This window comes from Oncorhynchus keta, chromosome 22, assembly GCF_023373465.1.
Source record: "Oncorhynchus keta strain PuntledgeMale-10-30-2019 chromosome 22, Oket_V2, whole genome shotgun sequence".
Classification (NCBI taxonomy): Eukaryota; Metazoa; Chordata; class Actinopteri; order Salmoniformes; family Salmonidae; genus Oncorhynchus; species Oncorhynchus keta.
Window position 1 is genome coordinate 33,469,334 of NC_068442.1, and position 22,051 is coordinate 33,491,384.

The 22,051-nt window shown below is 40.0% G+C and overlaps 2 protein-coding genes across 4 annotated transcripts in view; both read left to right on the top strand.

The window, feature by feature from the left end:
- The window catches only part of LOC118401367 (synaptic vesicle glycoprotein 2B-like), a 42,692-nt gene extending 34,989 nt beyond the window's left edge, over nt 1–7,703 (top strand). For all 3 annotated transcript variants that reach the window (XM_052475051.1, XM_035798806.2, XM_035798807.2), the window contains 5 exons: nt 4,462–4,626; nt 4,898–5,031; nt 5,355–5,555; nt 5,892–6,051; nt 6,457–7,703. In XM_052475051.1, coding sequence (XP_052331011.1) covers nt 4,462–4,626; nt 4,898–5,031; nt 5,355–5,555; nt 5,892–6,051; nt 6,457–6,640 — 844 coding nt within the window. In that variant the 3' untranslated portion in view covers nt 6,641–7,703. The remainder of the gene's footprint in view (nt 1–4,461; nt 4,627–4,897; nt 5,032–5,354; nt 5,556–5,891; nt 6,052–6,456) is intronic.
- Nucleotides 7,704–17,034: 9,331 nt separating this feature from the next.
- LOC118400864 (mesoderm posterior protein 2-like) lies at nt 17,035–18,123 on the top strand. The gene is made up of 2 exons (XM_052475797.1): nt 17,035–17,829; nt 18,070–18,123. The coding sequence occupies exons 1-2, from the start codon at nt 17,035–17,037 to the stop codon at nt 18,121–18,123; spliced, it is 849 nt and encodes a 282-aa protein (XP_052331757.1).
- The last annotated feature ends 3,928 nt before the right edge of the window (nt 18,124–22,051 follow it).

Here is a 22,051-nt window from a genome sequence, read left to right on the forward strand (position 1 = left end):
CAGCCTTATTCAAAAATGTATTACATTGTTTTTATTCCTCATCAATCTACACACAATACCCCATAATGACAAAGCTAAAACAGTTTTTCTGAAAATGTTGTTAATTTATTAAAAAGAAAAAACTGAAATATCACATTTACGTAAGTATTCAGACCGTTTACTCAGTAATTTGTTGAAGCACCTTTGGAAGCGCCAAATACTTACAAGCCATTAACCAACAATGCAGTTCAAGAAATGTAGATAAGAAAAGATGTACTAAATAAACTAAAGTAAAAATATTGAATCAAACCAAAAAGTAACACACGAAAATGACATAACAATAATGAGACTATATACAGGGGGTACTGGTACCAAGTCAATGTGCGGGGGTACAGATTAGTCAAGGTCATTTGTAAAGTGACTATGCATAGGTAATAAACGACGAGTAGCAGCTTTCAATGTAAATAGTCCGGGTGGCCATTTGATTAATTGTTCAGCCGTTTTATGGCTTGGGGGTAGAAGCTGTTAAGGAGCCTTTTGATCCTAGACTTGGCATAGCTTGCCATGCGGTAGCAGAGAGAACACTCTATGACTTAGGTGACTGGAGTCTTTGACAATTTTTTGGGCCTTCCACTGACACCGCCTAGTATATAGGTCCTGGATGTCAGGAAGCTTGGCCCCAGTGATTTAGTGAGCCATACGGATTACCCTCTGTATCACCTTACCGTCAGATGCCGAGCAGTTGCCATACCAGGCGGTGATGCAACTGGTCAGGATGCTCTCGATGGTGCAGCTGGTGCAGCTGTATAACTTCATTCTCCTGAGGGGCAAAAGTTGTTGTCATGCCCTCTTCACAACTGTCTTGTTGTGTTTGGACCATGATCTTTAGTTGGCGATGTGGACACCAAGGAACTTGAAACTCTCGACCTGCTCCACTACAGCCCTGTCGATGTTAATGGTGGCCTGTTTACCCCTCATTTTCCTGTAGTCCACAATCAGCTCCTTTGTCTTGCTCACATTGAGGAAGAGGTTGTTGTCCTTGCACCACACTGCCAGGTCTCTGACCTCCTCCCTATAGTCTTGTCTCATCATTGTCGGTGATCAGACCTACCACTGTTGTGTCGTCAGCAAACCTAAGGATGGCGTTGGAGTCATGCTTGGCCATGCAGTCGTGGCTGAACAGGGAGAACAGGACAGGACTAAGCACTCACCCTTGATGGCAGATGTGTTGTTGCCTACCCTTACAACCTCGGGGCAGCCCGTCAGGAAGTCCAGAATCCAGTTTCAGAGGGAGGTGTTTAGTCCCAGGGTCCTTAGCTCAGTGAAGAGCTTTGTGGGCACTATGCTTTGAACGCTGAGCTGTAGTCAATGAACACCATTCTTGCATAGGTGTTAATTTTGTCCAGGTGGGAAAGTGCAGTGTGGAGTGCGATTAAGATTGCGTCATCTGTGGATCTTTTGAGGTGGTATGCGAATTGGAGTTGGTCTATGGTTTCCGGCATGGGGCTGTTGATGTGAGCCATGACCAGCCTTTCAAAGCACTTCATGGCTAAAGACGTGAGCGCTACGGGGTGGTAATCATTTAGGCAGGTTACCTTCGCTTCTTGGGCACAGGGACTATGGTGGTCTGTTTGAAATATGTAGGTATTACAGACTCGGTCACCGAGAGTTTGAAAATATCAGTGAAGACACTTGTCAGTTGGTCTGTGCATGCTTTGAGTAGATATCCTGGTAATCCGTCTGGCCCTGCGGCTTTGTGAATGTTGACCTGTTTGAAGTTCTTGCTCACATCGGCTACGGAGAGTGTGATCACACAGTTATCCGGAACAGCTGGTGCTCTCCCTTTGTAGTCTGTAATATTTTTCAAGCCTTGCCACATCCGACAAGCGTCAGTCGCGTGTAGTAGGATTCAATCTTAGTCCTGTATTGATGCTTTGCCTCTTTGATGATTCATTTGACGGCATAGCGGGATTTCTTATAAGCATCCAGATTAGTGTCCCGCTCCTTGAAAGTGGCAGCTCTAGCCTTTAGCTCAGTGCGGATGTTGCTTGTAATCCATGGCTTCTGGTTGGGAAATGTACATACGGTCACTCGATGCACTTATGGATGAAGCCGGTGACCGAGGTGATATACTCCTCAATACCATTGGATGAATCTCGGAACATATTCTAGTCTTTGTTATAAAAACAGTCCTGTGCGAGTCACTGGTACCACTTGTTTTAGTTTTTGCTTGTAAGCAGGAATCAGGCGAATAGAATGATGGTCTGATTTGCCAAATGGAGGGCGAGGGAGAGCTTTGTATGCGTCTCCGTGTGTGGGGTAAAGATGGTCCAGAGTTTTTTCCATCTGGTTGCACATGTGATGTGCTGGTAGAAATTAGGTAAAATGGATTTAACTTGGCCTGCATTAAGTCACCGGCCACTAGGAGCACCGCTTCTGGATGAGCATTTTCTTGTCCTTATACAGCTCATTGAGTGCAGTCTTAGTTCCAGCATCAGTTTGTGGTGGTCAATAGACGGCTATGAATAATATAGATAGTGTGGTCTACAGCTAATCATGTGGAATTCTACCTCAGGCGAGCAATACCTCGAGACTTCTTTAATATTAGACATCGCTCACCAGCAGTTATTGACAAAGAGACGCTCCCCTCGACTTACCAGATGTAGCTGCTCTGTCCTGATGCACAGAGAAGCCAGCCAGCTCTATATTATCTGTGTCGTCATTTAGCCATGTCTCAGGGAAACACAAGATATTACAGTTTTTAATATCCCGTTGGTAGGATAGTCTTAATCGTACATCGTCCAGTTTGTTTTAAATGATTGCATGTTCTTGGGGACCTTCTTAACCTACTCCTCGTCTAATTCTTACAAGGCACCCCGTCCTCCTCCCCCTTTTATTCTGTCTTTCTTCATTCTTATGACTGGGATTTGGGCCTTGTCTTGACAGAGCAGTGTATCCTTTGAAGTCGCACTCATTAAAGAAAAAATCTTTGTCCAGTTCCAGGTGAGTAATTGCTGTTCTGATTTCCAGAAGCTCTTTCAGTCATTAGAGACAGTAACAGCAACATTACGTACAAAATGAGTTTCAAACAATATGAAAAAATAAAACAAAATAGCACAGTTGGTTAGGAGCCTGTAAAACGGCAGCCATCCCCTCCGGCACACCTGTATTTGGGGAGTTTCTTCCATTCTTCTCTGCAGATCCTCTCAAGCTCTGTCAGGTAGGATGGGAAGTGTTTCTGCACAGCTACTTTCAGGTCTCTCTAGAGTTGTTAGATTGGGTTCATGTCCGGGCTCTGGCTGGGCCACTCAAGGACATTCAGAGACTTGTCCCGAAGCCACTCCTACGTTGTCTTGGCTGTGTGCTTAGGGTCGTTGTCCTGTTGGAAGGTGAACCTTCGCCCCAGAGCAGGTTTTCATCAAGGATCTCTCTGCCCTTTGCTCCGTTCATCTTTGCCTCGATCCTGACAAGTCTCCCAGTCCCTGCCGTTCAAAAACATCCCCACAGCATGATGCTGCCACCACCATGCTTCACCATAGGGATGGTGCCAGGTTGTCATTCAGACCAAAGATTTCAATCTTGGTTTCATCAGACCAGAGAAACTTGTTTCTCATGGTCTGAGAGTCTTTAGGTGCCTTTTGGCAAACTCCAAGCGGGCTGTCATGTGCCTTTTTATTGAGGACTGGCTTCCATCTCGCCACTCTATCATAAAGGCCTGATTGGTGAGATTGCAGAGATGCTTGTCCTCCTGGAAGGTTCTCCCATCTCCACAGAGGAACTCTAGAGCTCTGTCAGAGTGACCATCGGGTTTTTGGTTACCACTCTGACCAAGGCCCTTCTCCCCTGATTGCTCAGTTTAGCCGGGCGGCCAGCTCTAGGAAGAGTCTTGGGGGTTCCAAACTTCTTCTGTTTAAGAATGATGGAGGCCACTGTGTTCTTGGGGAGCTTCAATGCTGCTGAAATGTTTTGGTAGCCTTCCCCAGATATGTGACTTGATACAAGCTCTATGGACAATTCCTTCAACCTTTTTGCTCTGAGCAAAGAGTTTGCATACTTATGTAAGAAGGAATTTCTGTTTTTTTTTATTTTATAAATTTGTTAATTTCTAAAACCTGTTTTCGCTTTGTCATTATGGGGTATTGTGTGTAGATTGCTGACAATGTTATTTTTTTTAAATCCATTTTGAATAAGGCTGTAACGTAACAAAACGTGAAAATATTCAAGGGGTCTGAATACTTTCCGAAGGTACTGTATATGTACAATATATGTGATGCTAAACAGGAAAGATTGTATACTGTGTGCAGCTGATTGTAAATACCTGTCGATACAGACTGTGTCCCAAATCGCATCAAATTCCTCCCATGGGCCCTGGTCAAAAGCAGTGTACTATATAGGGAATAGGGTGCCATTTAGGATGCCAAATTACTGTATTTTAATTTTTGTCTACTGTGGTCCAATAACGCTGATACCATCGTATTTCAGTTACTATGGACTGGGTGTGTGGTTCCCTGACATGATCAAATACCTTCAGCAAGAGGAGTATGAGTCCAAAGTCAAGGTGTTCCACAGAGAGAGAGTAGAACGCTTCCACTTCAACTTCTCCCTGGAGAATCAGATCCACAGAGAGGGAGAATACATCAATGACAAGTATGTAATATCCATGCTCCACCTTCTGGCCCTTCTAAGTACTACATCCCAGCAACACCTAGTAATACTGTATTACAACAATTTATCATTGTCATGTGTCTTGATAATATCACAATCTAACATATCATTCTATGTAAGTACGGCACGTATTATTTATTTCACAATGATACAGACAATATTGAGGAAGGACTGTGCTGTCTGTCTTTCTAGCATGTAATGTGCCAAGTCATAAAAAAGTCAGGAATCATGCTTTTGCGTTCCATCCCTTTAGGTTCATCAACATACAGATGAAGTCTGTTAAGTTTGAGGATTCACTGTTTGAAGATTGTTACTTTGAGGACATCGAGTCCACTGAAACAATATTTGAGAACTGTACCATCAGATCCACCGTCTTCTATAACACAGGTGGGAGCCGCTGGAGGTGTTACAGTAGGCCAACCAATGCACCACATTGTCAACAAGTTTAATCCTTTGGAATGTTTCCAAAATGAAAAAAGGTTCAACAGAGATTGAACTTTTGCAAAAATCAAGTCCTGCTCAATATGAATGAATGATATATAATGACAATGCAGTATGTAATGCATTTCAAAATCATCAATTACAGTTGCTATATTTCACTGAAAACAGACAGTACATATTGACCAGTGGACTGAGAATTGCAAAGCCATTAATGTTTCTCCAAGTACACTATTTATGTTATATCGTTGGAATTGTCACGTTTCCTCCAGATCTGTATGAGGAAAGGTTCATAGACTGTAGGCTGGAGAACACCACATTCCTCCATAATAAGAAGGGTTGTCACTTGGACATCGACGAGGAGAACGATGTGCTCATCTACCTGGTCAGCTTCCTGGGGTCCCTGGCTGTTCTACCTGGCAACATCATATCAGCTCTGTTCATGGAGAAGATAGGCAGGGTTAAAATCATAGGTGAGTTGGTCTGTATTGGACAAAGTACAATGGTAATAGGTTTCTATGATTTTAACTGTATTGGTTCTTACAATTGACAGGTAGGACAGGTGTAGATTAAGTGTATAGCAGCAGCTCAGTTATTGTTCTGACATTCTGCTCTTCAATTGGCAGATGAGAAAGTATGAGCATTGAGTTTTATAAGGGTGTGAGCCTTGATATACGATCAAGGAACATCGAAGTGTGATTGAATCTTACCGCACACCTCACGGCTCCATCTCCCTCTGCACATGATGTGCCAGTGCCACTGAGCTCACTGCTTTCTACTATGATCCCAATCTCCTCCTCCCTTTGCAGGCCTCTCCATGCTGATCTCAGCTGGCTGCACCTTCTTCCTGTTCCTGAGCTTCAGTCAGGCGGCCATCATAGCCTGGCAGTGTCTGTTCTGTGGGGTCAGCGTGGCAGCGTGGAATGGCATTGAGGTCATCACAGTGGAACTTTACCCAGCCTCCAAAAGGTACAGTACAGCAATCTGGAAATCAGACATGAATGTATTAGCTAGGCCCATCTAATTTATTATATTGTGCCTATTGGAAATAGATTGTTGATATGATATTGTATGATTTGCTTCATACTGTTAAAAGTATGTCAACCCATTATCATCAGTTACTGAATAAAATGGATGTAAAATGGTACATTTAAATTCAATCTTTATTTAACTAGGCAAGTCGGTTAAGAACAAATTATTATTTACAATGATGGCCTACCCCGGCTGCGCCAATCACAGCCAGATGTGATACAGCCTGGATTCGAACCAGGGACTGTAGTGACGCCTCTTGCACTGAGATGCAGTGCCTTAGACAGCTGCACCACTGTGTCCCCTGTGGTGTATTTAACCGATGTCCCTAACCTCCTCCAACAGAGCCACAGCATTTGGGGTGTTGAATGCTCTCTGTAAGCTGGCGGCCATCCTGGGCACCTCCATTTTTGCCTCCTTTGTGGGGGTCACCAAAGTTGTCCCCATCCTCCTCTCCTGTACTGCTCTGGTGTGTGGAGGTCTGGTGGCCCTCAAGCTACCTGAGACCCGGGAGAAGATCCTCCAGTGAGGAGGTCATACTGGCTAAAGGTCACAGGAGCAAGGAGCCACCTTTACAGGCGGAGTTCCTCTGGAAGACACACAGGCATTATGCAAGATTGGTTGTAACCACCTGGAGCTGACAAGAGTTTGTTCCACCAACATAAAGATCCTTTAATTACATGCTAACTAACAGTGTTCTTCATTGTCTGTTCTGTCTCACTAGTTATGATGTGTTTGGAGTGAAAAGCTTTAAAATCAACTCCAAAAATCTAAATTATTATTGGGATTAAATGGGAATTTTTCTCCAATTCCTTATCTATTGGCCTAAAAACCATAGTTTGCCCCATTTAATGTATGATATTGTCGACACAAGATAAGAATGGGAAAATATGTAAACCTCTTGATGGAGACTGGTAACCAGAAACAGATTTCTGGTCAAGGGAATCTTTCTCCAATGCCATTTTGAATTCAGGTACTGTCTTATTTTGCTAAAATTTTGTTGTTTTAATCTTGGCCCTGCCTTAATGAATACTTATCAACTCAAACACTATCTTCTCTCCAAAATGTAAACTATATTGACTGTAGTGTAGCATTCCCTCCATGTATTCTCATCTTGTGTTTCAATCAACCCACAGTATGTAGTGGGAGGACAGCAAATATCCTTCACATCTATACTGTATTTTTGAATCATTACCTTTAGTTGAGTGTTTGAGGTTATAGTCCATTAACAAGGGGTATATTCAGTAGGTTGCCATTTAGGGAACCACATACAACTGCTATTTACTGCAGTGTTCTCCATCAAATTGAGGAGATCACTTATTTGGCCGTTCCATTATAATCTTATTTTCAGAAAAGCTCTGAAAATGTAATCCTGCTGAATATGCACCTGCAATCAAACCAAAAAAATTGCATTCCAATTTTCCAATTGAATCTAACTTGCAACTTCATTCAGCAAACTGTTTGGTCCTACAGTGTGTTTGTGTGCTTGACGTAAATGTTCTCAGTTTCTCACTTGGGCTGTGGTTTATTTGTGTTGTCTATGCAACGACATCTTTAGTTTTTCTGTGGAAGTGGTACCACATAGGAATACGGGGGGGAATTAGTTTTAAAATATGTGGGGGAAATGCTCTTATTGGTGATAGGAGATTCACTGAAGCACACAGTGCTGTTACTGCTAACTGTTGACTGAGTTGCATGTGTGTGTTAGTAATGTTTGTGTCTTTCATGTGTTGTTCAAAAAGTAAGTCGTCTGAATGATGATTGCCGTCTGTGTGTGTCACTGTAAATAGCTGACTGGATTGTAGCCTGTACCGGCTTGAATTAACAATCACCTTAGTTAGTTGTTTCTTGTCAAGTATTGTGGAGCCAATTGCATTTCTTTCCAATACAAAACAAGACTTTTGCCAATTATTTCTGTCATACTAACAATCGAACAGTTACACAAACTGAGGCTTTGCTGTTGAAACACTATTTTGCATTTGACTATCCTTATTGTATCTACACCATATTCACACAATAACATATTTCAAAATAGAGAAAGCTACAAAACAAGAATAAAGGTGATGTTGCATTATCCTTTTTCAAAGTGTAGGTTTGGTTTCCTTGAGTCTATAGAACATCTGTACCATTATATGGAGGTATACACAATTATTCCCTATACATTGTGTAATACCTGTTATCAATTGAGCTGCAGGAAGAAATCAGCCTTAACTGAATGCAAGGATTCTGTCGAGCCGTAAGTTGTGTTTTCAATAAAACCTTGTTTCTTTCTCAAGCATCTTTTTGAGCAGCAGCATCACTGTTATAAAGGGATTGGCTTATGGATACACTTCTTGGGTGCATTCATGTTTGTGTCTGCATCTTTGTAAAACAGAAAGCCATACTTTGTTCTTTGTTTTTATATTTTTTATCTCAAAATATTGTCTGTCGTGGAAAAAAATATTTTGCATACATTTTTTGTTTTGGGGTTTTGTGACTGTGAAAAGATGAAACAAATCAAATAAATCTATCAGTGTACTGTGAGCGATGGTTGGTTTGTTCTTCTTGGCATTAAGTCTGTAATAGGCCACAGTGGTAGACAGACCTGGTTGATTCAGGTTTCTACAGTGATATGAAAGTTGTAAAATAGGAACATGAGGAACTGCACACCAGTCATTCATTCTGAATTAGAAACATGCTCTCTTACGCTTGGTTGAGATGTTTTGAGTCAGACATAGAACCCATTGAGGGGTCCCATTTTACCCATTTTGAGTGGGGGGTACTTCTCAACACAGAGCATTGGAGGGGGGTACTTCTCAACACAGAGCATTGGAGGGGGGTACTTCTCAACACAGAGCATTGGAGGGGGGTACTTCTCAACACAGAGCATTGGAGGGGGGTACTTCTCAACACAGAGCATTGGAGGGGGGTACTTCTCAACACAGAGCATTGGGGGGGGTACTTCTCAACACAGAGCATTGGGGGGGGTACTTCTCAACACAGAGCATTGGAGGGGGGTAATTCTCAACACAGAGCATTGGAGGGGGGTACTTCTCAACACAGAGCATTGGAGGGGGGTTGTGGGTGGTGCTGTTTACTCTACCAGAGGTGTGAAACAACTTACTTCACCAGGCAGTTCCTCATGGACACCAGGTCCAACAGCAGAGTGAAAATGGGAGCTGTGGAAATTTATAGGTAAAGTGGGACAGAATGCTAACAATGAATAAATCATATTTCTTCGTTTGCATATTGTATGAAGAATTGTTAACAATTATATCGGACATCTATATAGCGGCAGGTAACCTAGTGATTAGAGCGTTGTGCCACCAATCGAAAGGTTGGTGGATCGAGTCCCTGAGCTGACAAGGTAAAAATCTGTTGTTCTACCCCTGAGAACAAGGCAGTTTACCCAATGTTCCTAGGCTGTCATTGTAAATAAGAAATTGTTCTTAACTGACTTGCCTAGTTAAATAAAGGTTAAGATTATTATTTTTTAAATCTTGTGATCCTGTTCTGCCTGTGGCTATGGAACCTGCTGCACTGGACGTGCTATCTTGGTTCCTCTCTAGGTTTATTCCTAGGTTCCTGCCTTTCTAGGGAGTTTCTACCAGCCACTTGCTTCTATATTTGCATTGCTTGCTCTTTGGGGTTTTAGGCTGGGTATCTGTATAGCACTTTGTGACTCCTGCTGATGTAAAAAATGTCAGTCAATCAAATGCATTTTATGAAGCCATAATAGAGGTCAACTGCTACAAATATGAATCTAGAGAACATCCATCACAGCTCTTCTCTAAAATCCCAAACAGGGCTTTAATGGTGAAAACTAGACTCACGGCTTTAGACAACTCTGGACAGCTCTGGAGAACTAGTGAGTGCTGATTGTGCACCCCTGGGGAGGCTCAGGCCATGTCAAGCTGGCTGAAGGTTTTGGGGGCATGGGGAGGGGACAGGACAGGTGCTAGCTCGGGGTCCAGCTTTCACTATGAGGTGCTAATGGCTACTGTCTCTACCCCACAGGCCACTGGCCTCTCCCACATAGCTGTGGGAAATAGTTTTGGCCCGCGCTGCAGATGGCTATATCAGTCCGCTAATACAGGACTATTAAAGGCCCAGTACTTTCATTACGTTCACTACTTTTGTGAATAAAATTTAAAAAATCGATATATACAGAGAGAGAGAGAGAATTTAAAAAATAATAATATCATTCACAAAAGTAGTGAAAGTAGTGAAAGTAGTGAAAGTAGTGAAAGTACTGGGCCTTTAATAGTCCTGTATTAGCGGACTGATATAGCCAACTGCAGTACCTGTCAAAAGTTTGGACACACTGGCTCATTTAAGGGTTTTTCTTAATTTTTTCTATTTTCGAAATTGTAGAATAATAAGTGAAGACATCAAATCTATGAAATAACACATATGGAATCATGTAGTAACCAGTAACTTGCCATTCTCTCAAACAGCTTCATGAGGTAGTCACCTGGAATGAATTTCAATTAACAGGTGTGCCTTGTTAAAAGTTTGAGACAATAAGTTGTTTTGTGACAAGGTATTTTATTTGATTTTATTTAACCTTTAACCTAGGCAAGTTAGTTAAGAACAAATTCTTATTTACAATGACGGCCTGCCAAAAGGCAAAAGGCCTCCTGTGGGGACGGATGCTGGGATTAAAAATACAAAAGTATAAATATAGAACAAAACATACATCACGAGAGAGACAACACAACACTACATAAAGAGAGACCTAAGACAACAACAAAGCAAGGCAGTAACACATGACAATACAGCATGGTAGCAACACAACATGACAACAGCATGGTAGCAACACAGCATGGTAGCAACACAACATGACAACAGCATGGTGGCAACAAAACATGGTAGCAGCACAAAACATGGTACAAACATTATTGGGCACAGACAATAGCACAAAGGGCAAGAAGGTAGAGACAACAATACATCATGCAAAGCAGCCACAACTGTCAGTAAGAGTGTCCGTGAGTCTTTGAATGAAGAGCTTGAGATAAAACTGTCCAGTTTGAGTGTTTGTTGCAGCTCGATCCGGTCACTAGCTGCAGTGAACTGAAAAGAGGAGCGACCCAGGGATGGGGACCTTTAACAGAATATGACTGGCAGAACGGGTGTTGTATGTGGAGGATGAGGGCTGCAGTAGATATCTCAGATAGGGGGTAGTGAGGCCAAAGAGGGTTTTATAAATAAGCATCAATCGGTGGATCTTGCGACGGGTGAACAGAGATGACTAGTTTACAGAAGTATAGACTACAGTGATGTGTCCTATAAGGAACATTGGTGGCAAATCTGATGGCCGAATGGTAAAGGACATCTAGCCGCTCGAGAGCACCCTTACCCGCCGATCTATAAATTATGTCTCCAAAATCTAGCATGGGGGTAGGATGGTCATCTGAATCAGGGTTAGTTTGGCAGCTGGGGTGAAAGAGGAGCAATTATGATAGAGGAAACCAAGTCTAGATTTAAATTTAGCCTGCAGCTTTGATATGTTCTGAGAGAATGACAGTGTACCGTCTAGCCATACTCCCAAGTACTCCCAAGCTCTAAACCATACTCCCAAGCTCTAAACCCTCAGAGGTAGTTGTCAAACCTGTGGGGAGAGGGGCATTCTTCTTACCAAACCACATGACCTTTGTTTTGGAGGTGTTCAGAACAAGGCTAAGGGTAGAGAAAACGTGTTGGACACTAAGAAAGCTTTGATGTAGAGCAGGTAGGGGGGTATACAGAAGAAAACCCTATTTGATAAAATACCAAGTCCATATTATGGCAAGAACAGCTCAAATAAGCAAAGAGAAACGACAGTCCATCATTATTTGTATTCTGATTTTTCAGGGTGTGCTGCAGCACCCTATGCACCCCTACTTCCCACGGCAATGTTCTCCCCCAAAGGGCCCTCTAACCCCCACCAGAGTCTAGGGTCACACAGGGCTAGGGCAGCTGGGGATAGACACCACACAGGGGTTTCATTATACAATGTACACAATAATGACATACTGTTATAGAGAGACACTACTTGGGCCACTTAGCAATTGTGTAAAACTGTGATACTTGAAATGTGACAAGCATTTTCAAGTCTTTGGTATCTCATCTCTCAAAAGTGCATCATAAATTGTAGTTAGTTATATTGAGATATATGGTCACATATAACTGAAAATGGTTGCTTACAGTGTGCATTAGACATTATTTATCTAGATATTCCATCCACACACTGAAACGTTACATCTACTTGATATAAGAGAGGGAATTTAGTGATATTGACATGTTCACCAAGGGTCAAGATGGGTTGTGTATGAGTTAACAGTCCCAGTGCATGAGGTGGGCAACTCATTGGTTCTTTAACTGATCATATAAATTCACTATCTATTTTGAAATTCCTCATATTGTTCATTTTTTTAATATATAGGTTAGTAGGGGATTCAAGACTGGTCCTTCAAAGTGAAAATATCCAAATATTAAATAAAAATAACATTAATAAAATATAACGACTGTTGCATACTATTCAATAAGTCTGTTATACTATATCATAGTGTCAGCATACTGTCGGATGTTTCTCAATCACAGCAAACTATGAAAGGCCTTAATTGTGTTTGACCATCTCTTTAGCCCCAGTTACATGTGGGGTGTGACTTTCCATTACTGGTTCACACAGTCCAGAGAACAGTGGCTGTGTCTTTAGCTGAGCTTATTACAGGTGCCAAGTGACACCTTGGCTGTGAGAGAGTTACCCCTGCTCTAAACTGACCACCCGTGTGTACACACTACGATCTGGTGGCTCTTCATATTGTGGTCTTAAACTGCCATGCTGTAGGCGATATGTGTAGTGCCTTCAGAAATTATTCATACCGCTTGAATTCAAAATTGATTAAATATAGATTTTTTTCACCCATCTACATACAGAACCCTATAATGACAAAGGCCCAGATTCTGACCAGAGTCAAGCGCGCGTACATGGAACTGTAATTTACAACTTCATAAGATCTATAGAGAATGAGTAATCCATTTGGAGAAGGGGATTGTAAATACACATGTTATACACACAATACACAAATACACACAATACACATTTTCCTTATGATCTCCCGAGACGAATGTGAAGCCAGCCATATGGAAGGAAACTGAAAATCACATCAACATGACATGCATTGCGGTCCCTTTTCCACAGTGAAATAGTCTATAAATATAAGTGTTATGTCATTTAGATTTCTAATTGTGTGCCCTCGTAATTTGTGTGGATGAAATTTGGAGACCAAGCTATAGGCTTCTGTAAGACTGAACCTGTCGAGATGATGTATGCGCTTAAGAACGTTTTGATGATATGCCTGGGCTTTTCTCCAGTTTATTTTACGATTTGTATCATTAAATATGTTTTGTATCATTAAATATGTTAAATATTAGCCACTATCGGGAGCCACCGTGAGTAATAGCCACATTCGTGTATTTTTTAATGATTCTATTCCGTTTAATTTACTTTCCTCTGTCACGTCCTTGTAACTTGTTCCCGAGGGTCGTTAGCATTAGTGGATCATATTAGTCAACGTTGAGCAATACTTTGGGACATGTAGCCTATTTGAATCATTATGGAACTCAGAACACACGTAGCAGGTTAAACCTGGAGCCTGGCGCACAGTTCACGACGACTGGATCGTTGTCATATAGTTCCATGATTAGTGAGAATTAGGGAAGAGTTATAGGATTATTGTTTAACCCCTATTGCACACTTTTTCCCCCACCTTTCAATATTTCATGGACCTGAATATGACAACTTTCAGGATTAATAAAACCACTGTATTTTGTTATTCATCAATAGACATTATTTCGTGGGTAAAGGCTCTCCAAACCTTTAAAAAAATATATATACAGCTGAAGTCAGAAGTTAACATACACCTTAGCCAAATAAATTTAAACTCACTTCCTGTCAAATCCTGACATTTAATCGTAGTAAAAATTCCCTTTCTTAGGTCAGTAAGGATAACCACTTTATTTTAAGAATGTGAAATGTCAGAATAATAGTAGAGGGAATGATTTATTTCAGCATTTATTTTTTTCATCACATTCCCAGTGGGTCAGAAGTTTACATACACTCAATTAGTATTTGGTAGCATTGCCTTTAAAATGTTTAACTTAACCTGACAGAGCTGGTGTAACTGAGTCAGGTTTGTAGGTCTCCTTGCTCACACACACTTTTTCAGTTCTGCCCACACATTTTCTATAGGATTGAGGTCAGGGCTTTGTGATGGCCACTCCAAAACATTAACTTTGTTATTCTTAAACTATTTTGCCACAACTTTGGAAGTATGCTTGGGGTCATTGTGCATTTGGAAGACCCATTTGCGACCAAGCTTTAACTTCCTGACTGATGTCTTGAGATGTTGCTTCAATATATCCACATTATTTTCCTACCTCATGATGCCATCTATTTTGTGAAGTGCACCAGTCCCTCCTGCAGCAAACCACCCCCACAAAATGATACTGCCACCCCTGTGCTTCACTGATGGGATGGTGTTCTTCGGCTTGCAAGCCTCACCCTTTTTCCCCCAAACATAATGATGGTCATTATGGCCAAACAGTTCCATTTTTGTTTCATCAGACCAGAGGACATTTCTCCAAAAAGTACAATCTCTGTCCCCATGTGCAGTTGCAAACCGTAGTCTGGATTTTTTATGGCGGTTTTGGAGCCGTGGCTTCTTCCTTGCTGAGTGACAGGTTATGTCGATATAGGACTCGTTTTACTGTGAATATAGATACCTTTGTACCTGTTTCCTCCAGCATCTTCACAAGGTCCTTTGCTGTTGTTCTGGGATTGATTTGCACTTTTCGCACCAAAGTACATTCATCTCTAGGAGACAGAATGCTTCTCCTTCCTGAGCAGTATGACGGCAGCGTGGTCCCAAGGTTTTCCTCTAGGATTTTTCCTTTGTTTAGCTCCATTCCATTAATGTTTTTATCCTGAAAAACTCTGTCACACCCTGGGTGAAGTAATGTATGTTTGTCTTCATTTATTTGGTCAGGCCAGGGTGTGACATGGGTTATTGTGGTGTGTTTTTGTCATGGGGTTTTTGTGGGGTGTCTAGCATAGTCTATGGCTGCCTGAGGCGGTTCTCAATCAGAGTCAGGTGATTATCGTTGTCTCTGATTGGAAACCATATTTAGGCAGCCATATTCTTTGAGTATTTCGTGGGTGATTGTTCCTGTCTCTGTGTTTGTAGTCACCAGATAGGCTGTATAGGTTTTCACGTTCCATTTGTTGTTTTGTATTGTTCGTGTTTTTGTCGTTCAATAAACATGTATGGAAATCACCACGCTGCATTTTGGTCCGACTCTCCTTCGACGGAAGAAAACCGTAACAAACTCCCCAGTCCTTAATGATTATAAGCCAATCCAAAACATGATGCAGCCATCCCTATGATTGAAAATATAGAGAGTGGTACTCAGTAATGTGTTGTATTGGATTTGGCCCCAACATAACACTTTGTATACAGGAAAAAAAGTGAATTGCTTTGCCACATTTTCTGCAGTATTATTTTTGTGCCTTGTTGCAAACAGGATGCATGTTTTGGAATATTTAAATTCTGTACAGTCTTCCTCTCTATCAATTAGGTTAGTTTTGCGGTGTAACGACAATGTTGTTGATCCATCCTCATTTTTGTCCTATCACAGCCATTTAGCTCTGTAACAGTTTTAAAGTCACTATTGGCCTCAATGAAATCCCTGAGCGGTTTTCTTCCTCTCCGGCAACTGAGTTAGGAAGGACACCTGTGTCTTTGTCGTGACTGGGTGTATTGATACACCATCTAAAGTGTAATTAATAACTTCACCATGCTCAAAGAGATATTTAATGTCAATTTTTTCCCCATCTACCAATAGCTTCCCTTCTTTTTGAGGCATTGGAAAACCTCTCTGGTCTTTGTAGTTGAATCTGTGTTTTAAATTCAATGCTCGACTGAGTGACCTTGCATATACTGTAAGTATATATATATATATATATGTGTGGGGTACAGAGTAGTAGTCATTACAAAATAATGTTAATCACTATTATTGCACATAGAGTGAGTCCATTCAAGTTATTATGTGAGTTGTTAAGCACATGTTTACTCCTGAACTTATTTAGGCTTGCCATAACAAAGGGGTTGAATACTTATTGACTCAAAGACATTTCAGCTTTAAATTTGTACTTAATTAGTCAATGTTTTCGAAAAACATAATTACACTTTGAAATCATAGTGTTGGGTGTAGGCCAGCGACAAAATAAATCATATTTCATTCATTTTAAATTCAGGCTGTAACACAACTAAAATTTGGAAAAGTCAAGGGGTGTGAATACTTTCTGAAGGCACTGTACCTATATTAAACAATTAATACAAATTGTAAATATTATTTAATATTTTATTTAATTGTAGTCTATTTAATAATTTGTCTTTACGCACAGAAATGGATATCGCTTTCAAAATGTGTTTGGATGTATAAAATGTGTTTGAAGGAAATATTTCCCACGTCATGAAAAATGAAAGCAGTTAATCAGAATATTCAGCCTCTGAACCACTACGGTCTGAATGAAAGAATATTAACAGTGGCCTTATTCAAATCATTAGCTGATGCATCTCATGAGGGACAAAGACAGATGACTATGGAGGCCACAATGGTAAAAACATTATAAGAGAGAAATTGTTTATTGTTTTGGTGAGGGGTCAAATTTGACACGTCACTCTCTGAGCAGCAGTAGTTGTATTTTTTCCCAGCAGAGGACTGCTGGTGGCTACTCTCTCTGTCCAGGAGCTCTGGGAGGCCATGCTGATGGTCTGAGAGGGTCTGTGGAGGTGTCACTTCACACCTCAGACTCCTGCATAAAACCAAGGCTCTCTGAATGACCAGCCCACAGGCCAAGCTCTTCAGTTCAGTCCTACTGTTCAACATACAGGACACAGCATGGATATCTCTGCTCCTCTACTCAGCAACTATGGTGTTGGTGTGCAATACCACTGGAGTTATCCCAGTTCAGACTCTGAGTTCTATAACCTCTCTTCTCCAGAGACCTGTATCATCTCACCGACCTCCTGCATGGACATCTCCCTCTCCTGGCTACCTCGGGGGACCGCCACAGGACCTCACAGGCCAACATACTCTGGGGGAGCCAAGGCATCCGCTTCCCCGTCCTCCAGCGATGAAGGAAGACTCTCTGGAGGGAGGATTAGAAAGAACTGCTCCAAGAACCCCAGCAAGCAGAGACAGAGTGCCAGCGAGAAAGAGAAGCTGAGGATGAGAGACCTGACCAAAGCCCTCCACCACCTCAGGACCTACCTGCCCCCCTCTGTGGCTCCTCCTGGTCAGACTCTGACCAAGATCGAGACGCTGCGCCTCACCATCAGCTACATCTCCCACCTGTCTGCCCAGCTGGGACTCAGCGAGGAGGCTCTGTGCCAGAGGAAGGAGCTGAACCTCAACACATCAGGACACCACATATCACCTCAACAAGAGGTATGCCAGTTCAACCCCTCCTCATCGGGGAACTGTTGGGGAGAGGAGGCAGAGATAGGGAGATGTGCAGGGCAGCACCAGACCCTCCACCACACAGCCACGTCCACGTACCCACTCCACAATACGACTGGGATGGAGAGACACCCGATCAGCGGTGAGATGTGTGCTTACGACGACGTTATCAACTCAAGTATGGATTCTCTGTTGGAATCGCCGGTGTATGCAGAGACTGCACAGTCAAGTCAGGTATGTACACTGATTAGACATTCACTACACATTTCAATAAAGCACAGATTCAATGTACTTGTAAGTTACAACTAGGTGTTTAAATAATTGTCCAGTTATATGGTGAGTGATACAGTGGATTGTGTCTCTGTACTACCAGTGATTATTCACTGCAGTGTCCAAGTTTGATGAAGTCCCATATTCAATGGAATTAGACATCCTATTTGAACCAGTCAACTAATTACACATTTCTTTCTTTAGGTATTCAGCAAAAATGACCATTATCAAAACTTTGCTCAAGACTTCTGGATGTAACAGATGTCCTCATCAAGAGAATCTACTGTCCAGTCAATTAACTTTTACTTCGATTTACAGAGTCATTATATGTTAATATAACTCATTTATTTTACTTTCAAATTCTATATTTCATACAACGATCATTGTAAATACAAAACGTATTTAATATTTATAATAAAATATGAACTAACTACTTAACTGTGTCTTTGGTTGTTCCTGACCTGTACTTAAAGTAAAGTAGTATTGTTTGATAGTAAAGTACCAAGTAATAGTATTGAAATATTAATGATGTATACTGTACTATTCTGTCAAGACAATTTTACGTCAATCATGTAAGTCAGTTCACACCGCCCATATGCTTTTTATGATTATGAAACACAGTCATTCTTGAGCAGGGCCGTATTATAAGTTCATTCTAAGAATAAATGCAAACACAGTCAGGCTGCCAGACAACATTTACACAGCAAGATCAATTCAATAAAAGAGAAACCTCTGTTGGTCAATATTAAAACGAGTATTATATGAAATACAGGAAGTCTACAGTCAGACGCATCAGTAAACACATAGAGAAAAGATTCACACACAACTTAGCATGACTATGAAACACAGGGCATGAACCGGAGCACAAACATGTCTGTTGTACACAACCACAAAATCTTCTTAACTTTACAGCACAGTTACATTTTCACAGATAAGCTATACACCAGACTCCACACTCCTCTCTGACATGAACAGTCTAATGACCCCTCTTATCCTAGTCCTGATAAAGAGTTTAGCACCTCCATGCTAACATGAGAATGACACAACCCTGATGAGAGCCCTGGTGAGGGACAGAAAAAACAAGCTTTTATTTCACACGGAACATAAATAACACTCATGGAGAGTAATGAGGTCAAGGTGAAACCTTAACTTTGACTGAAACCATAGCTGCCAGAAACCTGTTAAAATAACTGATTGTAATATTGGAGAACTAAAGAGAAAGTTAGATATAGTCCTCTATCGTGATCAGTATGTCTGTTGTCTGTTCATACTGACAGAATGAAATATCCACAGAATGTAATATCTTATGTTGTTCTTGTCTGTTCTGTACTTTATTATGTATTTGGATTTGTTATGTGGATCCTAGGAAGATTAGTAGGTAATGGGGATCTTAATGAACTAAACTAAACACACACACTGCAGTATCAGCCTATGTATCAACTATCTATCAGCTATGTATCAACTATCTATCAGCTATGTATCAACTATGTATCTACTATCTATCAACTATCTATCAGCTATGTATCTATTATGTATCAACTATTTTATCAGCTATGTAGCAACTATCTATCAGCTATGTATCTACTATGTATCAACTATTTTATCAGCTATGTATCAACTATGTATCAACTATGTAGCAACTATCTATCAGCTATGTATCTACTATGTATCAACTATTTTATCAGCTATGTATCAACTATGTATCAACTATCTATCAACTATGTATCAACTGTGTATCAACTATGTAGCAACTATCTATCAGCTATGTATCTACTATGTATCAACTATTTTATCAGCTATGTATCAACTATGTATCAACTATCTATCAACTATGTATCAACTGTGTATCAACTATCTATCAGCTATGTATCAACTATCTATCAGCTATGTATCTACTATGTATCAACTGTGTATCAACTATCTATCAGCTATGTGTCTACTATGTATCAACTGTGTATCAACTGTGTATCAACTCTATATCAGCTATGTATCAACTATGTATCAACTATGTATCAACTATGTATCAACTATGTATCAACTATCTATCAACTATGTATCAACTATGTATCAACTATGTATCAACTATGTATCAGCTATGTATCAACTATGTATCAACTATCTATCAACTATGTATCAACTGTGTATCAACTATGTAGCAACTATCTATCAGCTATGTATCTACTATGTATCAACTATTTTATCAGCTATGTATCAACTATGTATCAACTATCTATCAACTATGTATCAACTGTGTATCAACTATCTATCAGCTATGTATCAACTATCTATCAGCTATGTATCTACTATGTATCAACTGTGTATCAACTATCTATCAGCTATGTGTCTACTATGTATCAACTGTGTATCAACTGTGTATCAACTCTATATCAGCTATGTATCAACTATGTATCAACTATGTATCAACTATCTATCAGCTATGTATCTACTATGTATCAACTGTGTATCAACTATCTATCAGCTATGTATCTACTATGTATCAACTGTGTATCTACTATCTATCAACTATCTATCAGCTATGTATCTACTATGTATCAACTGTGTATCAACTATGTAGCAACTATCTATCAGCTATGTATCTACTATGTATCAACTATTTTATCAGCTATGTATCAACTATGTATCAACTATCTATCAACTATGTATCAACTGTGTATCAACTATATATCAGCTATGTATCAACTATGTATCAACTATGTATCAACTATCTATCAGCTATGTATCTACTATGTATCAACTGTGTATCAACTATCTATCAGCTATGTATCTACTATGTATCAACTGTGTATCAACTGTGTATCAACTATCAGCTATGTATCTACTATGTATCAACTGTGTATCAACTGTGTATCAACTGTGTATCAACTATATATCAGCTATGAATCAACTATCTATCAGCTATGTATCTACTATGTATCAACTGTGTATCAACTGTGTATCAACTATATATCAGCTATGTATCAACTATGTATCAACTATGTATCAACTATCAGCTATGTATCAACTATGTATCTACTATCTATCAACTATCTATCAGCTATGTATCTACTATGTATCAACTATCTATCAGCTATGTACCAACTATGTATCAACTGTGTATCAACTATGTATCTACTATGTATCAACTATGTATCAACAATCTATCAACTATCTATCAGCTATGTATCTACTATGTATCAACTATCTATCAGCTATGTATCAACTATGTATCAACTATCTATCTGCTTTGTATCTATTATGTATCAACTATCTATCAGCTATGTATCAACGGTGTATCAACTGTGTATCAACTATATATCAGCTATGTATCAACTATCTATCAGCTATGTATCTACTATGTATCAACTATCTATCAGCTATGTATCAACTGTGTATCAACTGTGTATCAGCTATGTATCAACTATCTATCAGCTATGTATCTACTATGTATCTACTATGTATCAACTGTGCATCAACTGTGTATCAACTATATATCAGCTATGTATCAACTATGTATCAACTATGTGTCAACTATCTATCAGCTACAGTATCAACTAGTATTCTATTGAACTTTTTCCATTATTTCAGGCTTCAAACATAAAGATATCAGCTATTTTTTTGTGAAGAATCAACAAGTGGGATCAATCATGAAGTGAATCAATTTATATATCAAACTTTTTTAACAAATCAAAAACTATGTATCTACTTTCAGTATCAAACTCCTAGTTCAGTGAGGATCTCTGAATGATCAACTGACCTAAATGACTAATGATGATAAATACAATCCACCTGTGTGTAATCAACTGTATATGCACCTGCACTGATAGTTAAAAATCTCCTTTAGAGTTCAACTATATATCAGAATATACAATCTAAGAATTATGACACAGTTAGAAATAGTATCAACTAAATATCATGATAAAAAGTCATGACAATTATCTATCATTTTGTATCATTAACTATGTATCTACTATGTAGCTAAACACAGATTGCATCAATTTTTTAATACATTCAGACTCATATTTTCAGACATGGAAATGTATCAACTATGTATCCTATGTGTCAACTATCTCCTCAGCTACCAGTCTCTTTAAGAAAACCCAGAGAAAAATATTAGTAGACACTCAACTAATTAATTCTACCCATAACTTTGCAAACATTAAGAACACCTGCTCTTTCCATAACATAG